General features: G+C 40.3%; 1 protein-coding gene across 1 annotated transcript in view; it reads right to left on the reverse strand.

Moving 5' to 3' along the window:
• LOC113012858 (plexin-A1-like) overlaps positions 1–22810 on the reverse strand; it is a 327308-nt gene that overhangs the window by 45516 nt on the left and 258982 nt on the right. The window contains exons 14-19 of the mRNA XM_026153254.1: positions 17936–18056; positions 17618–17754; positions 14104–14271; positions 10870–10963; positions 9447–9683; positions 2697–2840 (exon numbers count right to left, since the gene is read on the reverse strand). Coding sequence (XP_026009039.1) covers positions 2697–2840; positions 9447–9683; positions 10870–10963; positions 14104–14271; positions 17618–17754; positions 17936–18056 — 901 coding nt within the window. The remainder of the gene's footprint in view (positions 1–2696; positions 2841–9446; positions 9684–10869; positions 10964–14103; positions 14272–17617; positions 17755–17935; positions 18057–22810) is intronic.

Below are 22810 nucleotides of genomic sequence, written 5' to 3' on the forward strand. Positions count from 1 at the left end.
TCGCAGACCTGATCCTTGTCTTTGAAACAGTCGCTTCGAAGTAGGGCTGACACGATTAGTCGACTAGTCACGATTACGTCGACTATCAAAATCGTCGACGACTGATTTAATAGTCGACGCGTCGTTTGAAGCTTTGTAAGATCATAAAAGACGCAGGAATAAGTAGTAGGATTTAAGAGTGTAATAACGGACTGAAACAGAAGATGGCAGCACTGCATGTACAAGGATGCCAGCTGCCGTTAAACCCTGAAGAAGAAGAAGAAGCTGTGTCCCAGAATTCATAGCGCAGCCTTGCTCAGTTTCCAACAATGGCGGCAGCTAGTTAGTTTTAATATTACTCTTATTATTCTTTCTGGGTCACAAAATAAACGTTTAACATATTTTCAGGCGAGAATGTAGCTGTGTAAACCTCACATATCTGCTCAGTTTATCAAGACACCACATATTTTCAGAAGCGCTCTGATGTTTTTGGAGACGTCAGTTACCCACTAGCTCGATAGCTAGCCGGGGGCAAGGTCACTAGAGCCCGTGAGAACACCGGACTCCCACAAATCGTTTTCAAACCCACCCACCGCAGTCTTTCGCTACTCAGGTTAAACATGATATATAAGTCACTTGTTATTGTTTGGCTTTTTTTTAGTATTTTATTTGTTCCTGAGTAAATCGGTTTGGTTGAGATTAAAATTATAGTTTTTACACAGCTGAATAAATGTCAAGCAGACAACTGATTATCAGAAGTGTGAGATGCTCGAGAATATACTCCGGTGTCCTGGTATATTTTAGATAGCAAGGAGTTTATTAAACTTCACCGAAACAATCTACAAATTTCATTAAAATTTAATAAACTATCATCTTGTCTTTATTTTTAGTTAGCACAGACCTTAAACACTTAAAGCTGTAAGCTAATGATAGTTATATAAGAGCAGATGCATGCTTGTGCAGTAAGCTGTACGTTTTACGCCCAATGGAGGCATGATCTGATTAGTCGACTAATCGCAAAAATAATCGGTGACTAGTCGACTATCAAAATAATCGTTTGTGGCAGCCCTACTTCGAAGCCAACGATACTGCAGTTTCATTGCAAACAGTCGCAGTAATTTTGATCGTGCTGCAATCTCCAGCGACTGTTTTTCCTAGTGTGACTTTAGCATTAGTAATTTCCTTTACATAAAAAGTGTGAAGCTTTCACAGCTCCTGAGCAAGGCCTGCAAACTCAAGTGAGAAAGATGACTGAAGCTGACACCGTGCTGATGAGTGTTGCTTAAAGGCAGTTTTAACAGTACCTGTCAATCAGCAAACTATGAAATTAACTTCAAGTCTTTTTCAGTGCAGTGATGACTATTCAGTTAGCCAACAGGTAGACAATAATCCTGGCAATCTGATTAGCATGTTTGGATCTGGGACAATTGTTATTATCATGTTTGGATAAAAAAAAAGCATAAAGACTTTTTTTGTTGGCTTTGGGAAATCACAGAGTTTTTTCAAGTGTTAATGGAGTTTTTTGAGACTAAACAACTGATAGACTGAGAACCTTCATTGTAAAAGGCTAAAGGCCAAAGTGTCTGCTGTTGAAAAAACAGACCTGTGACAGAGCCGGTGCTCTCTGTTCACCTAAGTGTGGATCCACGAAGATATGAGGAGTATGGCGCAGGAAAGATGAGTGTTGCTTTGATTAGAGATGAGTGTAGGCAGAGGACTGGCTGGCTGTGGATTTACTGTGGGTTAGGTACATTATATTCCGTGTACTATTAAATGTCTATGCCATCACAGTAAAGTGAAGCTAATAAAAAAAATACATGAAAAATGGAAAAAAGGGCACAGAGGGACTCTCAAATCTAAAACCAGCAGCGCCTGCAGCGGAGAAGTGCTGATGCTTGCACAGCTGTTGATGTGGATACGCTTCGGCGGAGAGAAAGAAACACGGCTTTGCGTCTGCAGACACGTCTAAAGGTTCAACGTGGTTGTGTTGAGTGCATTATGTGAACAAGTGAACGACTTCCCTGTGAGCAGCACTACTTAATGGATCTGACTCAAGAGTAAAAGCACTGCAGTGGCTGAAAGCGTGCCGGTCGACGCTTTAGATTATCACTGTTCTGGTTCTTGGGGGGTTAAAAAACAAAAAGAGTAAACTTCCACCACCTTTTTTTTTGTTTCCATCAACAGTGTAGCTGATATGAAGGCCAATAAAGATCAACATGTTAATTAAGCGTAACATATTTAACAGCAGCCTTGTTGTGCAAGCTCACTGAAGCACATCCTGGATCTGTCAGAGGAAACTGTTTAGAAAAGACACGAGGGGCTATTCACACAACTCAACAACAAGGTTAGAGTGACATTACAGGCTGAGATTGTCAGACCAGAATATTTCCATATTCATCAACAGGAATTACTGGGTCAGCGTGGACACACTAGGAACAGCTTGTTATATTTTCTGGCCTTTTTAAAAAAAAATAAATTGCTTCTTGTCAAAGAATCCTGCAACACCAAAAGCTGGCCCAGTAATTATATTAGGAAAGAAGTCTACCATGAAGGTCCCAGCCCATATTATTGAGCAACTTCCCTTTTTATATACCACCCCCCTTCGATGGCGCTGATAATGCAGGACAGAAAAGTCAAGCAATTTAGTAAACCAAAGTCGCGTCAGGTCATCGTGCCTGGCGGGGACAGAGATGAAGAGGCAGGAGCTGTGATCTGACCGTGACTTTGTGCTGTCCAGTGAGGTTGGGCCATTCGCAGAGCAGCTGGCTCTCAGACAGGGTGAGGATGCAGGGAGTCTCTCCAATCAGCACCGTATAGTTCAGGCGACTGTTGCCCGGAGCCGCTGGGATCAGGTTACGGCCCTAAAAAACACACACAGGGAGAAAAGTAATGAGGACAGGCACTCGGCTCATCGTCAGGACGCTTTACTTGCAGGCCCGACAATATTTCTTTCTTTCATTGAACTCCAACGTGAGAAAAATGTAACCATGAGCTTTTCTTTTTACATTACTTTTATTTATCCACCCTTTCTTGACGGCTCACAATGAACTTGTTCAGAACATTTTTCTGCTAATGATATGATTTTCACATCTTTGATGAAAATCACTTCCAGTTTCTGCATAACTGACAAGAAAGTCAGTGACAATAAATTTGCTAATTTAATATCCCTTAAAGGATCAAACTGGTGGTTCTCCATACTCTTCACCTAACAAATGCCATTGACAACATGACGCTTATACAAGGTCAAATATTTACAATGTCATAAAAAACATTCATCTTCAACGACAGCTAGGTCCTGCGATTTCTTGACGTTATTACTTGAAATCAAGCAAACGTGTGAAGCTGTTTCTTTTGTCTTTATCGCTGTGAAGGAACATTTTACCAAGGGACATATAAAGGGTTAGGTTGTTGATATTTCGGCTTTTATTTCTATTTGATTTTCTGTCAAATAGGCGCCTCTAATTTCACAATACAAATCAACTGTGGACTGAGGGAGTTTCATGGGATTTTGAATCATTAAATCATCAAATAGTTGTTTTTGTCATCAGACAATGTGAAGCCTTTTGAAGCTTCATCATCAGTGACAAGTAAACCCCAACGCTGTGCTAATATGGGACTTTTGAGTATTTAAAATTGCTGTTCCAATTATTGAAAGGGGTAAAAAAATCTAATAAACATAAGTTACTATGAAAAACTCACAACCCCAAAGTTTTTCTTTGGACATTGGCTGTTTTCAATCAATCAATCATTTTTATCTGACCATTTTCATTTTTAAGACACTTAACACTGACCTACCTATGAATTATTCATAAAAAAAAGTCACTATTAGTCAAAGGAAGAAACAGTGTTCTGTCTACACATAACAGACAACTTAGCAAAAAATGTTACACACACATTTTTTGCAAAGCACAAAGACTGTGAAATATACCAAAGATAACAGTCGGACAGACATTAAATTGTATTTCTTGTACTGACAAATTCCCAAAGAGCTATTAGCCAAAAACGTGGCATATCTCGACATGTCATTCAGTGTGTCCTTAAAGAATTAGAAGAAAGGTGTCAAGTGGAAGACAAAAGAATAAGTGGCAGAACTAAAAAGCTGTCTGCAACGGATGAACAGCATCTGAAAGTCATGTCCTTAAGACCTGACACAAAACCATTAACTGGACTATCAACATGGGACCATCAGCTGAAGGGCAAGCATCAAACCCTTCACCTGATCTGTTTACAGTTTTCCGAAGCCTCGTTAGACATAGTGTCAATGGAAGAATGGCTGTTCTTAAGGAAGGAAAACAGAGAGAAAAGGCTGAGGTATGGAAAGGTATCAAATTACACAAGAACTGGGCTGAAAATCAGTGGTGACAGGTCTTATGTAGTAGTTGGGTCAAATCATTGTGAATGTGTATGGAAGACATCGGGACAGAGGTACAACAGTGAGGGTCTACAGCCATCTGTAAAACATGGTGGAGGCCATCTGGAAAGTGTCTGATTGGCAATGGCTTCATTTTTTAGGATTGAAATCATTCCCCCCACACACTGCCATGCCGTACAAGCATCCTTGGATAGAAAAAAAAACACTATGAGTCATGGATTGGCCTCCCCAGAGCCCGGAATTCACCATTAGTGAAGAAGTGTGGGATCATCTTGTCAGAGAACAATAAAAACAGGAAGTCAACATCCAAAGAAGTGCTTTGGATGTCCTTCAAGAAGCCTGGAGATCTATCCTGAAGACTAGAAAGCTTGCCAATCAGAGTTCAGTGTTGAAAAATAAAGGTGCTCATACCAAATGTTGACTTTTCAATTTCCTTAAAATTGTAAAAGTCTGTTTTTGCCTTATATACTGCCTTAAATCACTGCACCTTTTCCTATTTTGAAGCGAAATGCAAAGAAATAAAGGAATGGCTTAGTGACTTTGCACATTACTGCATAAAACCAGTCATTTTTCTCCCAAATCCTTTGATTATCCTAAAAAAAAAAAAACAGGGTCAGGGTTACAGTGGCTTTTCATCATTAGTAATATCTTAGGCCTCACAGATTACTGCAGCAGTTTCCAAGCATCAGTTGGTGCTTGTAACAGATACTCCAGATACAGCGCTTTTTTTTTTGATAGTTCTAATTCTGTTTTTCTTGGACTTGGACATTACTTTCAAGCCAAACACTCAGGAAATAAGTGAGATATAAGTTTAGCAAACCCTACTGTATGTATACTAGAGGAAATAATATTACTGGGGAGGCATACAAACCCACACAGATTGTTTTTTTTCTTATGTCCTGTACTCAACACAAAGTCTGCACCCTCAAGGTGTGTAAATTCTAACATTTGTCAATTTCCGTTCCAGTCTTTCATTTCAATATCTAGTGCGATTTGATATACACTCTGCCTGGGATGGAAGGAGGAGGCAGTTAGTGGTGTGAAAAGAAGGAACCGTTAACAGCAAGAAAACATGGAAGAAAAAAAAAATACAGGGGGAGAGACGAATACAAAGAAAACAAGGCTGATAGGAAATGTGGTGAGAAAAGGCACAAGCGGAGAAAGAGATTTCGAGAGAGGTAGGAAAAGATGAAAGGGGCGCGCTCGAAAATGAGAAAGAAAAGGAACGAACGTGAAAACAGAGCGAGTGAGTCAGACAGACACAGGACAGGAGTGAGAGAGGAGATAGCTGTGGCGTCTCCCGCTGGCTTAGCAGTGGGTCACAGAGACAGACTCCGTTTTCCAATCCCATCGTCTCTGCAGGCCGCCACCCAGCCCCGCTCTGCAACCCTGTAAACATGCATCCCATTCCATCTCGCAAACACACACACACACACGTGCGCTCACAGCTTCCTGGCCACATACAGGCTGAGTTCATGCCAAACAAGCACTGGAGTTGCAGCCACACACAGAGCTGTTGCCACACATAAACACAACAGGCAAGAAGCATCATGCAGGGACACGCTCTCAAAAATCACACAAGCACACACATCGAAGCACTCACCAAGACCAGATGAATGTTTATTTTTTTATTTCTCTTTCTCCTCCTTATTCTTTCTCTCTCCGTCTCACTAACATTACCTCAGTAAAAACACACCCGACACTACAGATGAGAAATTAATTGCGTGACAGGCGCAGTGCACGCATCTGAGGAACGCTACCCCCACATCCCATCTCGCCAAATTGCATTTTTGTCCATCTCATCAGTGCTTCCAGTGGGTAGGCAGTTTCACCAACAAGCCAAGCAGGAGATTTGGCAATTACTGAGAGGCTCACTGATAATAAATTATCATTTAAGAAATAAATTACGGCGGGTACGCCGCTTTCAATCTCTTTATGGAAATAAACAGCGTAGCGCACTCTCTGTGATAACATAAGAGATAGTCAAGGCACATTCGAGCCAAAGCTACAGCACATCGGCGTGACACTGATCTTTAAAGAAATGTATTCTGCTTTGTGTCTTTACAGTATGTGCGCTCTCCATAGAGCTTACTTACGCTTTAAAGCCCATATTTAAAAGGACGGAGTGCACCTTTTGTCTCAACCCGGCTCAGTTTTTTCTCCACCGATTATTTTAATATAATAAATATATTCTCTCCGAAACAGCCGCGTTAATTCCTTTTCAGCTACTCTCGGGCTAAACATTTCAGGTGAGCTGGGTGAGATAATGCAGTGAGGCATACGCACAACTCAGAAAGTCCCAATTAATTTCCCATACTTATATCCAATCACAGTTAATGAAAAAAAAAAAATAAATAACTGAAAACCAATGTAATCCAAACCTCTAGGCCTGTGCATTTCCCATACTGGCCTTTCAGCTCCAAAGAATTAATTACACAAATTGAAAGAACTGCTATTTAACAGACCTCGAGGCTGTGGGCGAGGACGGTAGTCAGTGAAGCTGCTCTTACTTACTGAAGGACGGTTTCTGGCCTTGGTGTGTGTGTGGACATTTGCTTTCACCTGTCAATTATGAATTTGTGAAGGGTTTTTTTAAATTATTTTTACACACTTGAAAGTTTTTTCTTTTTTCTGTAAGAAGAAAAACAGCTTTTGAGAGTGTGTTTATGTGTGTCCCTCAAAGCTGGTTTAGCCATTATAAACAGAAGAGTTCAGTATGTTTGAAACTTTTGTGGTTAATATGAAAGTAAAAAACCTTGGTAAAAAATGAAATGAATGGTTTAAATTAAAAAACAAAAATATAGTTCTTTGGTTTATTTTTGTGTTCTACAGAGTTCTTCCTTTACAGAAAGTAACTGTCACTCATAACACCCTCCGTCAACGCCAGTTGTCAAATCAGAGCAAAGCAATTGAGCTAGCCATGGCAGGCCTGTCAAGCTTTGAAATTCCTGCACACAAGCCTCTGGGAGATATGCTGACCTTTAACAAGCCTAGAGAGTGCCGTCCTTTGTTGACTTTCATAAACCAAAAGTATAAACACAGAAGTGTAAGATATGGGTAAAGCAAAGGCCCTTTTTAATCTGGTCTAATGTAAAGCACAACCTTTAGCATACACAACCTAGTTAGCTATTTAGCTTTAGCTCGTTAGCTTACTACTTACAAAGATACCTAAAAGTTTCTGTCAGGGTTTAGTACAAATTTTAGTTTTTCTCCTTGGCTCAGAGTGATTGTTGACATGAACTTGGCTAAACACATGGATTAATCATTGCTCTAAAAGCCTGTTCTCTTAACATGCTAACATGCGATAACGTGCCAATTGAAATGCTGTCATTTTAATGAAGTTAATTATTTTGAGGCTCTTGCACTCTTTCACCTTGTAAGGAGATTTGCATGGATTTAGAGCTAAATGGTGATATTTATCAAAGCTAATCAATTATCATATTTAAGTAAGTTGTGTGATAGCTTAGAACAGTGACGCCCAAAGTGTGGTGGGCCACAAAGGTACATAAGGTGGACAGAAATAACAGGATTTGAGTTTGAAATTTCTGTTATACAGAAATAAGTAGGCCTATGTATAGTTACATAGTGATATAAATGTATCTATTTATATAAAAAAAAAAAACCTAAAAGTGGTAACAGGAAGTAGCTGGTTTATGATATTACTATTTTTAAATGTATTGTTCTTGCACTGAAGTTTGTTTCCCAGTGGCAGGTCCCATATGGAAAAGAAATAGTAAAAACTTACATGATTTACTCATGAAAGTGGCCACTTTCTCATTACTTTCATTTTTTTTTTTTAGTAAGTTATCCAAAACATACAAGTTTCATTATATAATTTTTCAAGGGATCTTATATGTGTTTCCACTCTTGTATGCTTTTCATACAAGTTTCATACAAGACAGATAAAAACTTTATACGATTTATATATATCTTTTCCATATGGGGTGGGTCACACATTGGCCTTAACACTTTGTATATGACTGGGTAGCTTTAGCAATTTATAACTGACAGCCCGTGTTGTTTATGATTTTTTAATACAAATTTCAAGGAAGCATATCACTTTGTCTTTTATTTTGATTGGAGTAAATATTTAAGATTGGCTGGGATTTCATGATTTTTAAGTGGGCCGCTTGACCTAGATGGTTGTTTAGAACAACAACCATCTAACAATTTTCAGTATCTTACTTACAAACCAGAGTAACATACAAAGTAACGTACAGTAACATGTCATATAAGGCAACACTGTTTCTTTCATCAGATTCTACATGGAACAACAAATACTATCTTTGCAATGTAGCTTTTCCTTTCATCTTTTAGTACAATATATATGACTCCATAATCAACTGAAAAATGAAAACTGATTTAAAAAAAAGCCTAATAACCATGGGTTCGTGTTTATTTAATCAGTAGTCATTACTTAGAAATGAGAAGGAATATTGTCTATGAAGGTGTGAAAGAAAAATAAAACCTAATAATGACTGATCTCTGATATCTGAGTGGTAAATTAAGAATGTCTTACAAGTGTAGGAGCAGTTATAAAAAAGGCATGGCCTAACAAAAATGTAATTAAATTCTTTTTTTAATCAGACATGACCTGACCGATCGATACAAGCTCGGGGAAACCTTTTAGTCCCTATCAGCCAATACTAGATAAAAACTGTTGATTCCACAATGGGGGTGGGGGGGGGGGGGGGGACTAAATAAATGTTCTCTTTCTACTTCCCACTGCACTGCATGAAAGTCTTTCATATAAAGAGTCAAGTGAAAGAAAAACACCTCTTTATACACCTCCAACCAAAGAAAGTAGTAAATGCGGCAACTTTTAATTCTGTGTAGGTGTCAAAAGCCTTATTCCCATTCTACTTAAAGGTAAGTAAAAGGTGTCCAAAGGTAACATTAATGTGTACTTGAATCTCTTTTATCTTCACAGCTGCATTATGTGTATGTGTATGAGTCCCTGACAAGTTAAAAAGTATATACGAAGCCTGCTAGTACTGTGCCAATGCTAGACAGTGTTAGACAAAAACCTCAGATCAAGCAGACCGAGGAAATAAGCTGAATGGTACAGCCAGCTGGAGAAGTGTTCCTTTCTGACCTTGAGAATAAGTGGCGATGTGGGTTTGAGCTCCAGTATCCCAGAGGGACTCAACGGTTCAAACACCGGGTCAGGGTAGTAGCTGAATGTCTCGTTGACCACCACCAGAGCGTTCACGTTGTCCATGTAGAACCCAATCTCATCGGGACCGGTGCCAGTCTCGGAAAAACCAAGCTCCGAGTCCGCCACTGACGGAGCGAGGCACACCATGACTGAATTGTTATACACTGTGCAGTTCTGAAAGTGAGACATGAAAGAGAAATGTTTTTAGTCCTGCTGTGCAGCTACCATACACAGTCGAATCTAGATTGGGACAAATCCCAAACACTTAAATTGCTAAACACTTAAACACTAATGTTGTTCTAGTTTTATTTACAAGGTGGTTACATGCTGAGTAAAAAAAGGCAGAATTGCCTCTTTTAGAAATAACCCGCAGGCTATAATTTTCTTTTTAAATGGATCTGTTGGGCATAATAACCCATCCTTTTTAAAGTCAATGCCCTGTGAAACTACAATGCTGTTAGGCCTATTGGAAATGTAAATTGGTTGCAAATTTATGATCAACTGTTAATAACGGGCAATGTGCTCCGTGCCTTTGCTTGTACCTGAGAGTGTATTTACACCATTGCTTTGGAGAATACATGAATACATGATGTCATGGCCGTGTTTGCATTAATTTATAAGACTGCTTGGCTACTACGGTCTTAGATGCAACACATTTTATTATTAAATGTAACAGCAAAGTTTAAATGATGCCTTTTTTCCTTGTAATGGATTGCCTATCATACGTATGTCTGCAGTCTTGCAAATAGCAACCCAATCCTGGACTGGAAGTAAGAAAAATGTAACTGTGATTTGTTGTTCAAAAGTCCTTTAAGTGCAAAGTAGCGCTTCGATAAAGAGCTGTTTGAGATGCATCCTGTAGGCTGTTTCTCTTCCATAAATGGCAGCTTTATCCGCAGATTGAAGTGCATTAGTGTTGTTTGTGGTTTAGTCCTTAACCCTGACAACTACAAAGACTCAGCTCACATTGACAATCACCAAAGTCCTTTGCCAACATTGTTAACAGAAGGGACAAAATTCCTCAGCTCTTCAAATAAAGCATGCGTAGCCTCTGATGCTGTCTCTTTTTTTTCTGTAAAACTCTGAACAGTGAGGTGACATTTGAAAAGCGTTATGGCCCCGGGTAGCGTTAGATGTCTGAAGCTGGAGTTGCTGAACGAGGAGTCGTGAGCAACACTCAGAGACAAACTGTCTGCCACCTTCAGCGGCACATAGAAGAAGCTTTTTGGAAATGTGCTGTTGTACACAGAGAGGTCTGTTTCAGAGTATTTGTCAGTTAATGTATGTATCTAGGTGTATATCTGAATAATGTATACTGTAAACACTCTGCAGCTGCTGTGTCAGTCACATCAGTACTCACATGAAAGGACTCTGCCTGTCCATACTTGGCCCTGATCTTTGGCTCTCGGATGGTTGCGAGGTTGGTCCCGCTCACTGTCAGCAGAGTTCCACCACTGTAAAAAAGAAGCGAGCAGATATATATTATCTGCCTCAATCACATGAAGATTACTGCAGTGAGCAGTCATGTTCATATGATTCATTGAAATGAAGTGATATATGCTGGATAGATGGATGATAGTCACCCAGAGGTTTAGACAACAGATAGAATGCTAAATGGACAGGTTCTTACATGCCGTTTTTCTATTCTATCCGAGCACTCAAAGCACTTTATACAACTTGCCTCATTCAAAAACGCACTTTTTTTAAATGCAAGTGCTTACTATCACATTCACAGAGCAACCAGGGTTAGTATCTTGCCTAAGGATATTTGGCATGTAGACTGGAGCAGCTAGAAATCAAACCGCCAACCTTCTTCTCAGCAGATGACCTGCTCTACCTCTTGAGCTACAGACTCTCCTGGTTGAATAGTGAGAAACTTAAAGTGACTTCTGCTCTCTTAAAGCACAACCACAATCCATAACCTTAACTGTTTTCTACTACAAATATGTTGTTTTGAATAGCTGCTCATTTGTTTATATTTTGCTATATAAAGAAAAATCTTGTCATTTTTTAAAGTGGTCTTGATAGTATACCTGATCAGTAGGGATGGGTTCTGACATAAACGGTAGTAACCAGACCGAAAAGCAGCGCACATCTCGGTGCTTTATTTCGGTGCTTTTTTTTTCCTGAGCTGTGATACACTTCTAGCCAATCATTTTACGTTTCCCAGGATAGTAGGCGGGGCCAGGTACGTACGTTCAGTTAGAGCAGAGCTACAGATTATTAGGTGTTGTGTGATGCACTTGATGATAAACCATATTTATTTTTTTTTCCAGTAGAATCAATAGAAACTGACCATATTTGCCAGTTGGAAAGATTTTAGTCGGGGTACTCCGCATATTTCAGTTTAATCACTTAACGTCTACTTGCATAATAATATGGGCCACTTGTGACTGTTTACCCTCAGGTATATTCTAATAGCTTATCAAAGTTTTGTGTGCTTTGTGATTTTCCTTAGAGATGCTGTAAAATTTGCACCTGAAAAACACATTTCTCACCTGCCAAATGTTGCTTTGAATTAGTACTGGATTTGAGTTAAAGGTCCAATATTTATATAGCAGGTGAAGACTCTGAGCTGCAAGAGGGTGAATTATTGGAATGGCATTCATCAGGGGTGGGCAAGAATATGACTCCAGGAGGCGAATGCTGGTGTGCCTTAAAGGCAGCAGTTTTTCTACTGCTATTTATTTTTGCCTTAAAAGCATAAATCCAAATCTTCGGGTGGGAAGGGCAGTGATTGGGCCTCAGCTGCTTCCTTGGCTGGCCCTACTGGGCAAAAGGGAACTGGGCAGGATTCATCAACACTTTTCTCTAACAAGCTCTGCATCTATCTCCTACAATCTGCTGATGAGTAACAACAGGGAAGGGAGGAGCACAGAAGGAGCAAGAGGCAAGAACAGGTAAAAAAAACAAGGGGTAAAAAAAGAAAAAAGGCATCACTGCTGCCTATTTAAATATCGAAATGAATTTCAATCAAAGAGAATGAGAAAATGTTGCTCTGGACATAAAGGAACAGGGCTTTGACAGGATATGTGAAAGGAAATAAAGTACTACCTTATAAAGTTTAACCACAGCCAAACAGGTTATTTTTAACTGACTGGTTTTAACCACACAGCTCTCAGAGTTAAACCGCACAAAAACCCAGTAGGAGCCATTCATCAGTGTGTATTTCGGCTGGCGATAAAAATCGGCACAATATGCTTCCCACATAGGATTAAAATCCTGCGATTAGTCCAAGTAACACCAAACTCAAACAACCTCCCACAGAGGAATAAATCTTAGCTGTAGGGCTGCCACGATTAGTCGACTAGTCACGATTACGTCGACTATCAAAATACGTCCAATGGATGCATGAATCTGATTAGTCGACTAATCGCAAAAATAATCGGTGACTAGTCGACTATCAAAATAATCATTTGTGGCAGCCCTACTTAGCTGTAATGGAGCTCCAGAAAAACCACAAGGGTGAGAGTGAGTTGTTTCTAGTAGCCTAAGTATCCATCATAAAGCCCAATAAGTGCATGTGTCTGCCCCGTTTGACAGTAAATCTACTTTAATGTGAAATGGTTTGCTTGTGTGCGTCTTCCCCAGTGATGCTGCTGTCATGTTCAGTGCCGAGTAGTGGAGCAGAGTGTTTATTTATTTAGCCGCTGTGTGAAAGGCTGTGGAAATCTGCGCATCGTTTGCATTACTTCTCACTCATCGTTAGCAGATCAGTATTAGATGCCACTTCAATCAACCAATCAAAATCAAGCCATTAATGACCCGCTTTACACGATGAGCTTAAACTCTTCTGTTTTTAGATAAACCGTGCTGCCGCCGCCTCTGCTGCTGCTCATTTCCTCTGCTGAAACCGCCTCACTCGAGCCAGATGAAAAACCTCCGGAGGCACTGTCAATTTACCTCCATCTAAACTAGCTGTCAGAGCTCTCATCCTGCATTTAACTCTGCTCCGACTGCTTCGAGAACACTTCCTCGAATTTGCCAGCGCGATGCTTCTGGAGCACAGGAGTAGTGCAAAAAGCTAGACTGTAATTTCTTTCAGCTGCTAGCTGCTGAGATTGTCCAGCCAACATTTATTCGGGATCTGAACTAGACAAAATTCCAGCATGAAAAAATATTTAGGTTCAGTTTTGTGAGCTGTGACCGGCTCCCGGTGCAGACGGCTCCCTGTTATAGTGTTTCATCACTTGGCTCATGCGAGCCCAGCCCAATTTTTACTCTTTAAGTGTGCGCGTGTGTGTGTATGTGTGTGTGTGTGTGTGTGTGGGGGGGGGGGGGGGGGGGGGGGGAGATATGTGTGTATTCACATCATTTATGTTAATGAGAGTGTGGGGAGTGAGTTGGAGGGTGGGGTGGGCTGCTTTTAACTATGTAAAGCACTTTGTGCTATTTTTTTTTTTTTGTATGAAAAGTGCTTTATAAATAAAGATTGATTGATTGATTGATTGATTGATTATTATTAATGTCCCCACAGGACCTCTTCAGAACCACTTGGATATATTCTAGGAGCAACATCTTTGTTTCTATCCCTTGAAAAAAAAAATGCTGCTTACTCAAATTGTAAACTTACAAACACAACACATTAGCTTACCTGGCAATGCTCCAGTCAGGTTCAATCTTCAGAACAGTGGGGTCTTCTGTGTAGTTAAACTTGACTTCTGGGTTTCTGAGCTCTGCGTCATCGATGTCCACCAAGACTGGGGCACTGCCCGAGGCCAGTCCAGCTGGTGTAACGCATACTATCTCACGGGCATTCCTCCTGGACAGACAGAAGGAGGAAAAGCTGACGGAAATCGATTCCAGCCCAAGGACAAGTCTCAGCAAAGTAGAGAGCAAATTATATAACTAATGTTAACATGCTCAAATCAAGGGCTGTATTTTCACATTTCCATTTGCCAGGCTCTGAAAAGATAAAACCTATTTCACCAGAAAAGGTAGCAACCCTTCTTCTGACAGAATAAAGTTTCCGATTGCAGGAATTTTCTAATTAATAAAGAATTATTGGACAAGAACACATATAGAGGGAATAAAAGAGAAGTAAAATTAGGTTTGAGAAGGAAAGTATTCACATCTAACAGAGGAAAAATCTTAGCAGCACCCTAGCAAGCAGCTAGAAGTGCCTAATCACTCAGAATTATAGAATAAAGAATTGTAATAATGAAGAGGCAATGATTTCTTTCTTGTGCCAGGACATTTATTTCATACCGAGGTTCGAGCAGAAGAGATGACATATTAAATGACTTTTTCTTGTAATTACCAATGTCTGTCCTGTGAAGCCAATTAATCTCATGCTCTTTAACTCATCTTGTAAACTGCCTGATTAGATCATTCTGCTTATAACTAGAGCACTTCAGCTCACAAAATAAGCCAAGTCCTGCTGTTTGATCAGCTTGAGGGCCTCCTGGAACATACGAATCAGAGTTCACAACTTGAGCTTGTATGTGTGAGGCCAAGACAGAGCAAATGTATAGTTGGAACTATCTGTCGCCACTTACACAACTGGGATTAAAGACCGTTATGTCAGTCTATCAAGTGGCAACCTACAGGGCTAAAAAAAAAAGCTAACACTTAAGTGTCAAAAACGACAGCTCCTTTGAGAATGGCCACTTGAGAAAAGCTCAAAAAGCAGGTCAATCCACATAGAGTCACATTACAAAAATGCCTAACTTAACAGCAGAAATTAAATAACTACAGTCTGGATAGAATAAAAATCTTTGTCTCTTTAGCTGATTTGCTAAAGACTGCATGGTTGGTGGGGGTGGTATTAAAGTTATACTTTAATACAAATAACAGACTGAGTGGGCAGGCTGAGTTATAAGTGGTTGCTGAAAGAGTCAGGCTATAGCTGCTAACTGTCTGCTAGGCCTCACCTCACTTAATCTGAGGTGTTTGTATTGTTGGAGCAGTTATTTAACTAATAACATGGCATAGGATGTGGTCTATTATTTTAACAGCCCAGTCGAAAACTTTGTAGTGTGTCTAATTGTAGTGTTTTATTCATATGTTCTGTATGTAGCTTGCTAACATTAGCTAACTTAGCACTCCACCCTCTTATTTATGATACATTTACACTAAAGGATAAACAGTGGCTGTAAACAAAATTATTCCAAACTTGTGCAATGAACTTGTGTTCTTGTTAACTTAGAACAGCTGCTCCAAAGACTGGGACCAGATCTATGAGCACTCGCAGTCAGGTGCTGTTAAAGGTGTTGCACACTCAGCTGATCAGCTGGTTGCCGCAGCTACTTGCAGTCAATCGCCAAATGAAAAAAAAATCAGAATAAAAAAAAGAAATCAATGCAATTACCAGGCAACAAAGGATTTTTCTTAGTCCAGTGTCTTAAAAGGACCTGCCTTCCTGGTACATTTATCGGTAGTGCCACACCAAAACTCCAGGGTCAATTATCCAAGTCAATAAGCAGCAGTAGCACAAAACTTCTTAGTTTCCCCAATTTACTTTGTCATGCCAGCAAACATGTACCTTCATGAAAGCATAACAAGAAGGCCAAAATGTTGGTATGGTTGTTGGCATGACAAAATAAATAGCTGAAAGTGAAATTTGATATTCATAGTCAGAAGAAGGATGCTGTCCTATTTTTACTTTAATATGACCGAGCCGTTAAATATTCTCATTTGTCATTTAAACCCCCCCCAAAAAACTACAACTGACGTTTCAAACTGTCTACATGACTACAAAATTCGGTGATGTTATGTATGTCCATCTTTTATATACAGACTGTCTGAAGACAGCATTTAGGTAACTGCAACAACTCTGAGTCCTTACCCTTGGTATTTACACTGCTTTATTTTAGTCCTGTTGGAAATACGATCAGATCTTGTGGCTCGCGGAAGTGCAGTTGACTTCAAGCGACAAGGGAAACGATAGCACAGATAATGCCTCCATTCGGGGGGGGATTTTTTCCTTCCTTCTGTGTGGACTGCACTTGTACTTGGGTGCAATCTGATCAACCACCTCCCTCATCCAGATGATACACCCAGATTTAGATTATTATTACTAGATTATTAGTAGATTATGATTATTATTATGTTTAAGACTAACTAAAGCACCTACTTTTTTTACATTTAAAAAATTATCTCAACAATCAATAGTACCAATGACAAACACTACAATCCAAAATATTATTTTAAAGCCAAAATAACATTTTGGATTGCAGCCTCGTGCAGTCCTCAGTAGATACATTATCTAATATGTATTTAGCACAGTTAAGCGGTGGCTGCTTTTGTACAGTACAGTACATGTGTATAAGAACGTATGTGAGCGCACTTCAGTTTGGTGTTGCAGAATCTATTGTGCCTCTTTATATCTCAGCAGCCACACAGGGAGAGAGAGTATGAGGAAAGAAAAAAAAAGGATAGAGAATCTACGATATCCAGTCTCCTGAGTCCCCCAGCCTGTAACCATAGCAACCCCATTCAGAAAGAACCCATGCCCCAGCAATCTTCACAAGATGCCACAAACACGGTCCCACAGTTAGGGTGTGACAGATAAAGACAGAGTTGAGGTGAGCAAACAGTCGCGGTGAAGTGGAGTCTGCGGGATTACCGTGAGGACGGAAACGACTGGTGTGACATCAAAGCTAGCGTACGCTCGCTTCAATAGAGATTAGCTATTTGAGGCTAATCCATACATTTGACATGCAAGCAACTGTGGTGATAGTTTGGATGTTTTTTTTTTTCTCTCCATGCAGTAGATTAAGGAAAGCCTGCGTGAGAGCAGACAAAGAGGTGCTGAGTGTCTGCGAGCAACAAGCATGCACACACGCTTAATACAACAGACACACACACACACAGAAATAAACCCAGTCTGACATACTGGTTACATGTTTGCACGTGCATGTAATATCTTTATGATAATGCTATTTTTTTCTTTTGCAATACACCACAAAACCAATCTTCAGACAGAGAATCCTTATTTATGCACATATTTCCTTTAAGCTTGATCTGTTTGTTTTTCCCATCATCCTCAGCATTTTCAGCTCTGAGTGTAAATTTATTTTTACCACGTTAAGCATCACTCAGTTTTCCTTAGGGGGTTAGTTTAATACATTTTAAATTTATAGCAACAATAAAAAAAGGAGTCTTACTTTTTGAACTGGCATGGCAGCGGTCCTATGCTGACAGACACGTAGCTGCCCGCATTGAGGTAGCTCCCCTCGATGGTGACACGAGTTCCCCCTGAAATGGGCCCCTGGGACGGCTGGATACGTGTGAAAAAGGGAGTCTGCAAAGAAGAGAGGGAAAAAAATCTATATAAATATTCTAGTTTTTATCAACTTAGTTATGATTTAGTCCACTATGTAATTGTGTTTCAGCAGTGGGAGCGTCTCTTAACTTGTCACGGCCCTCGTGGAGCGGCTAAGATAACACAAGAGTTATTGAAGTCTCCTCGCCGGGATCCTTACCACAAAGGTGAACGGCCGCGGCGACAGGGCTCTGTAGTCGTTGACGCAGTCTCTCACACACACCTCCACCTGAGCCTCTTGGACCCTGTAGCCGGTTGCGTCGTTCAGCAGACACACTATTCTGTTCACAGAGAGAGAAGTTGAAGCAGATGCTTCTTTATTCCTCATTTTGTCACATATTTACAGTATGTAGTGCAGTGCAGTGCAAAAACAAGTGAATGGTCAGTCACGTGGTCACAGTAGGCTTTATGCAGACACCAAAATGCTTCAGACAATAGATCTCAATCTACAGTTCAGGAGTGGTGAAAGACAGTAAAAAAAAAAAAAAGGGAAAAATGTATCTGACTAGGGAGTGGTGCAGAGATGTCAGGAATAATATGTAGAATAACTGATGTGTGTGTAATATTTGAATAGAGATGCCCTCTATCTCAACATGCATCATTTCCCAACTAACTGCACTTCAGAGAGACTGTTTGATCTGCGTGAACTCAATTCCTCAGCCGTGTAGGACCCTGCAGAGGAGTAAATGTCAGTATAGAGGGATGAGAAAAATAAAGGAAAAAGCATATGTAGAGAGTAATGGAGAGGAACGACAGATGGAATTTACAAACGCACAAAAAAAGAAAGCCTGATGTCACTATCTTTTCAGCTGCTGAACGCGGATGCACCTATACACAAACGTGTTCTGGTTGACATTTTTTCCTGTCCTTTGATTGGGCAGGATCAGAGGGGCACAAGCTGCAGCTTCCTCTTTGTGCGTGTCCTTGGAATTATGTTTGATTCTGTGAGAGAGGCATTTAGGTCATCCGCATGCTGCAAATGTATTGATCTGTCTTTGTAGGCTTTGTGAGCTTAGATGCACTATATTGCCAAAAGTATTCACTGGTCTGCTTTCGCACACATATGAACTTGAGCTACATTCCATTCTTAATCCACAGGGTTTAATATGATGTTGTCCCACTATTTGCAGCTATAGCAGCTTTGTGTTGTCTGGGAAGGCTTGCAGTCTCCGCTCTAATTTATCCCAAAAATGTTACATTGAGTTGAGGTCAGGAGTCTGTGCAGGCCAGTCACGTTCTTCCACACTAAACTCGCTCATCCATGTTTTTATGGCCTTTGCTTTTTGCGCTGGCAGCAGTCACGTCGGAACAAGAAAGGGCCATCCCCAAACTGTTCTCACAAAGTTGGGAGCATCAAATTGTCCAAAATGTCTTGGTATGCTGAAGCATGAAGCGTTCCTTTCACTGGAACTAAGGAGAAGAGCCTAACTCCATGAATACTTTTGGCAATATATTGTACATGTATGCCTTTTTACACCTATTTTTGTCTGATTGCGCATGCATGGTTACCGTGTGTGTGCATTCTGCCTCTCAACTTACCTTTCGGCACTCACGTACTCGTCTTCAACGGGAACACAGGGCACCTTCCCCAATTTGACGCCCGTCTGGATGTCTCTGAATTGCAGACCCAGGTTTTCCCCCCAGATGGTCACCCTGGTTCCGCCTTGTCGAGGCCCCGTCTCAGGGAATAACTGCACAGACAAGACCATGGGGGACAGATATCAGAAAGGATGAAGTGATTCTTTTTTTGTTTCTCTCTATTCTACATTTGTCCCTAAAATGGTCCTCTAAGACAACATCAGGGCATAAGTGGATATGAAAAACTCCCCCACAAATATGTGCACACTTTAAACTGAGTCATCCACATCTGTGGATTTAGTTTTGATGAAGAAGAATCACCCTTTTGGCTTTGAAAAGCACAGAAAATTTGTTAAATAGAGGGCATAAAACCCATAAACACCGGTATACAGAAGCAAACCAGCATCATCTCTGCTTAATTGAAACTTATTATGGCTGCTTGGCTGCGTCCACGGGGCTGCAGCAGTGTAACGCTCAGTCGCATAGACGAACCGTAATGTGATTTATCTAGCCAGATTATGGCGCGTAACGGGGACAGGTGTGGTGTGACAAAACAAATATGGTGACTGATGGACGGCAGTTGTCACCGACACACACACTCACACACATCAGTAGCAGACACGCACACGCAAACCTAATCCCTAACAAGCATCACGAGGTAATTATGTGTAATCTGTCCATTGCCCGGTTCTCCTGCAGTGCTTGGCTGAGCACATAGCGCGGTGTGGAAAAGCAAACTCAGGGTACGTCATGGCTGCACGGCATTATTATACTACATACAGTAGCCGACAGCAGACCTTGACAAATGGAGATTTTAGCAGCGTGGGGGATGAACAATTTGTCTTCCCAGACATTTAAGATTTAATTCTAAATGTTTACATGGAGCAAATCAACTGAGATCTAAATCCTTTCTCGCACCGTTCTTCAGAAAGAAAGAAAAAAATCAGCAAATGAAAATCAAAGGCAGAACAGCTGGAGTTTAAATGCCTTGCTCAAAGGTAGCATTCTAATTATTGATGCAGGGAATTCTTTCACATTCTGTACAGTTAATGTTACTAAATTGTTCAGGGCTTGCATTAAACAACACCCAGAGAGTGAGTTGCCTTAGCAGTGGTCTGCAGTCCTGGAACGCTTCTTGTTTAATATGGACTGAGGTAATGTGGTCATCAAACTGGCCTGTGGTCATCTTCCACTCAAAAGTGAAATTTCTGTGGTATAGCAATGCATTAGTGTAAACATGAGGGCTCCACAACATTTACACGATTTGAAAAAATACATGTTGTCATCCAGACATCTCGTTCAGGAAACGCCTGGGTTATTTCATGAAGACGCTGCCAAACCTGTGTGCCTGTGACCTGTCACCGCATAAAATCCATTCCATATTATGAAATAAAAAAAATAAAACATGGGGCGCACTGAACTGTTGAGCAGCTGAGCTGATGTCCTACACAAAGAAAGAATATAAAAATACATTCCATGTCTAAAACTACCACGGTTGGTGTCCACAGTTCCCAAAAACGTACATATAGCTGTTAAATGAGATGATGCAGCTTTTTAAGGCAAGGCAAGGCAAGTTTATTTGTATAGCACAATTCAACAACAAGGTGATTCAAAGTGCTTTACAGAGACATTAGAAACAAGAACAAATAAAAAGCATGATAAACTAGCAAATAAACTAACTAACTAATTAACAAACAAACAAACAAACAAACAAACAAACAACAGTATATAAAATCAAAACAGATAAAATCAGAACAGTAGATAAAATCAGTAGTTAAATGTAAGTTTTGAAATTTAAGCTTAAAGTGTGGATTTGGTGCTTTATTCAAATGCAGCTGAGAACAGGTGAGTCTTCAACCTGGATTTAAATAAACTGAGTGTTTCAGCTGATCTGAGGCTTTCTGGGAGTTTGTTCCAGATATAAGGAGCATAAAAGCTGAATGCAGCTTCTCCGTGTCTGGTTCTGACTCTGGGAACTGATAAAAGACCGGATCCAGATGACCTGAGGGATCTGGATGGTTCATACTGGGTCAGGAGGTCATTGATGTATTTTGGTCCTAAACCATTCAGAGCTTTATAGACCAGCATCAGAACTTTAAAGTCTATCCTCTGACGGACAGGCAGCCAGTGTAAGGACCTCAGAGCTGGACTGATGTGGTCCACTTTTTTGGTCTTAGTGAGGACTCGAGCAGCAGAGTTCTGAATGAGCTGTAGTTGTCTGACTGATTTTTTTTAGGTAGACCTGTAAAGATGCTGTTACAGTAATCAAGCCTACTAAAGATGAATGCATGGACTAGTTTTTCCAGGTCCTGTTGAGACATCAGATCTTTTATCCTTGATATATTCTTGAGGTGATAGTAAGCTGACTTTGTTATTGTCTTAATGTGTTTTTCTAAGTTTAGGTCTGCATCCATCACTACACCCAAATTTCTCGCCTGGTTTGTGGTTTTTAGATGTATAGATTGAAGTTCTCTGGTGACCTGTAATCGTTTTTCTTTAATCGTTTCTTTCTTTAACATGTGTTGCTTGTGTCGATCTCTTAGTTTTAAAATCTGACATACTCTTTTTTTAACTAGAAACATTTAAAGTTTTGCATATGATTTTTAACTTATCACATTCTGGCTTTCCCCCAACATTTTAAAAGCCTTTCATCTTTTTTTTAAGCTAATTTAATTACCTATTGACTCTTTTAAATTAAAGCTAACAGATGAAAGATAAGCAGGCAAGCCACACTTTGGAACCAAAAGGAAAAATCACAATACCATTGGCAGTGTTATTCTATAATATAAAGACACATATTCACAATGCGTAAACACACCATCACCAAAAAACATACATTTGTTGCAACTGAGATCCCGTGTTTTAGAGAAATAAACATTGCATTGACAGAATGCATCTTTATGATGACCAGAAACGGGATGATTGCATGTTTGGGTTTGTAAATGGATCCTCTACATGCTGCGAGAAAGAAAAAAAAAAGTAAACTGAGGGAGTAAGAAAGAGAATATTCTCGCTGCTTACTATTTGGAAGCTTACTCATGCTGGAACCTCAGGCGCCAGCGGAGCCTCGGCACCACAAACACGAGAGCTGGTAAACACTGACCAGAGTGAGTAGCCATCAAGCTCCAGGGTATGATATGGACAACAGATGCCGGGGTGTGGAAATGGGCCTTCAGATGGTTTTGGAAGAATGGAGCTATGATACCACAAAACACAATATCAGCTAGCCACCCAGCCCTGGGATATAAACACTGGCAGGGCCACAGACAGAGAAGCAACAGAGAGAAAGAAAGAAGAGTGCTTTTAAAGGGATTTCCACCATTATGTGGGGGTGGTATTCAGAAAGGGACCAGTGATGACTATGGGGCCATATACTATGACACCGTAAACACACATAATGGTCATAATGGCCATGGCAAAAACCTTGCATGGGAACATAATTTTAACTAATAGTATC

This window comes from Astatotilapia calliptera, chromosome 20 (genome assembly GCF_900246225.1).
Source record: "Astatotilapia calliptera chromosome 20, fAstCal1.2, whole genome shotgun sequence".
In the NCBI taxonomy this organism is placed as follows: Eukaryota; Metazoa; Chordata; class Actinopteri; order Cichliformes; family Cichlidae; genus Astatotilapia; species Astatotilapia calliptera.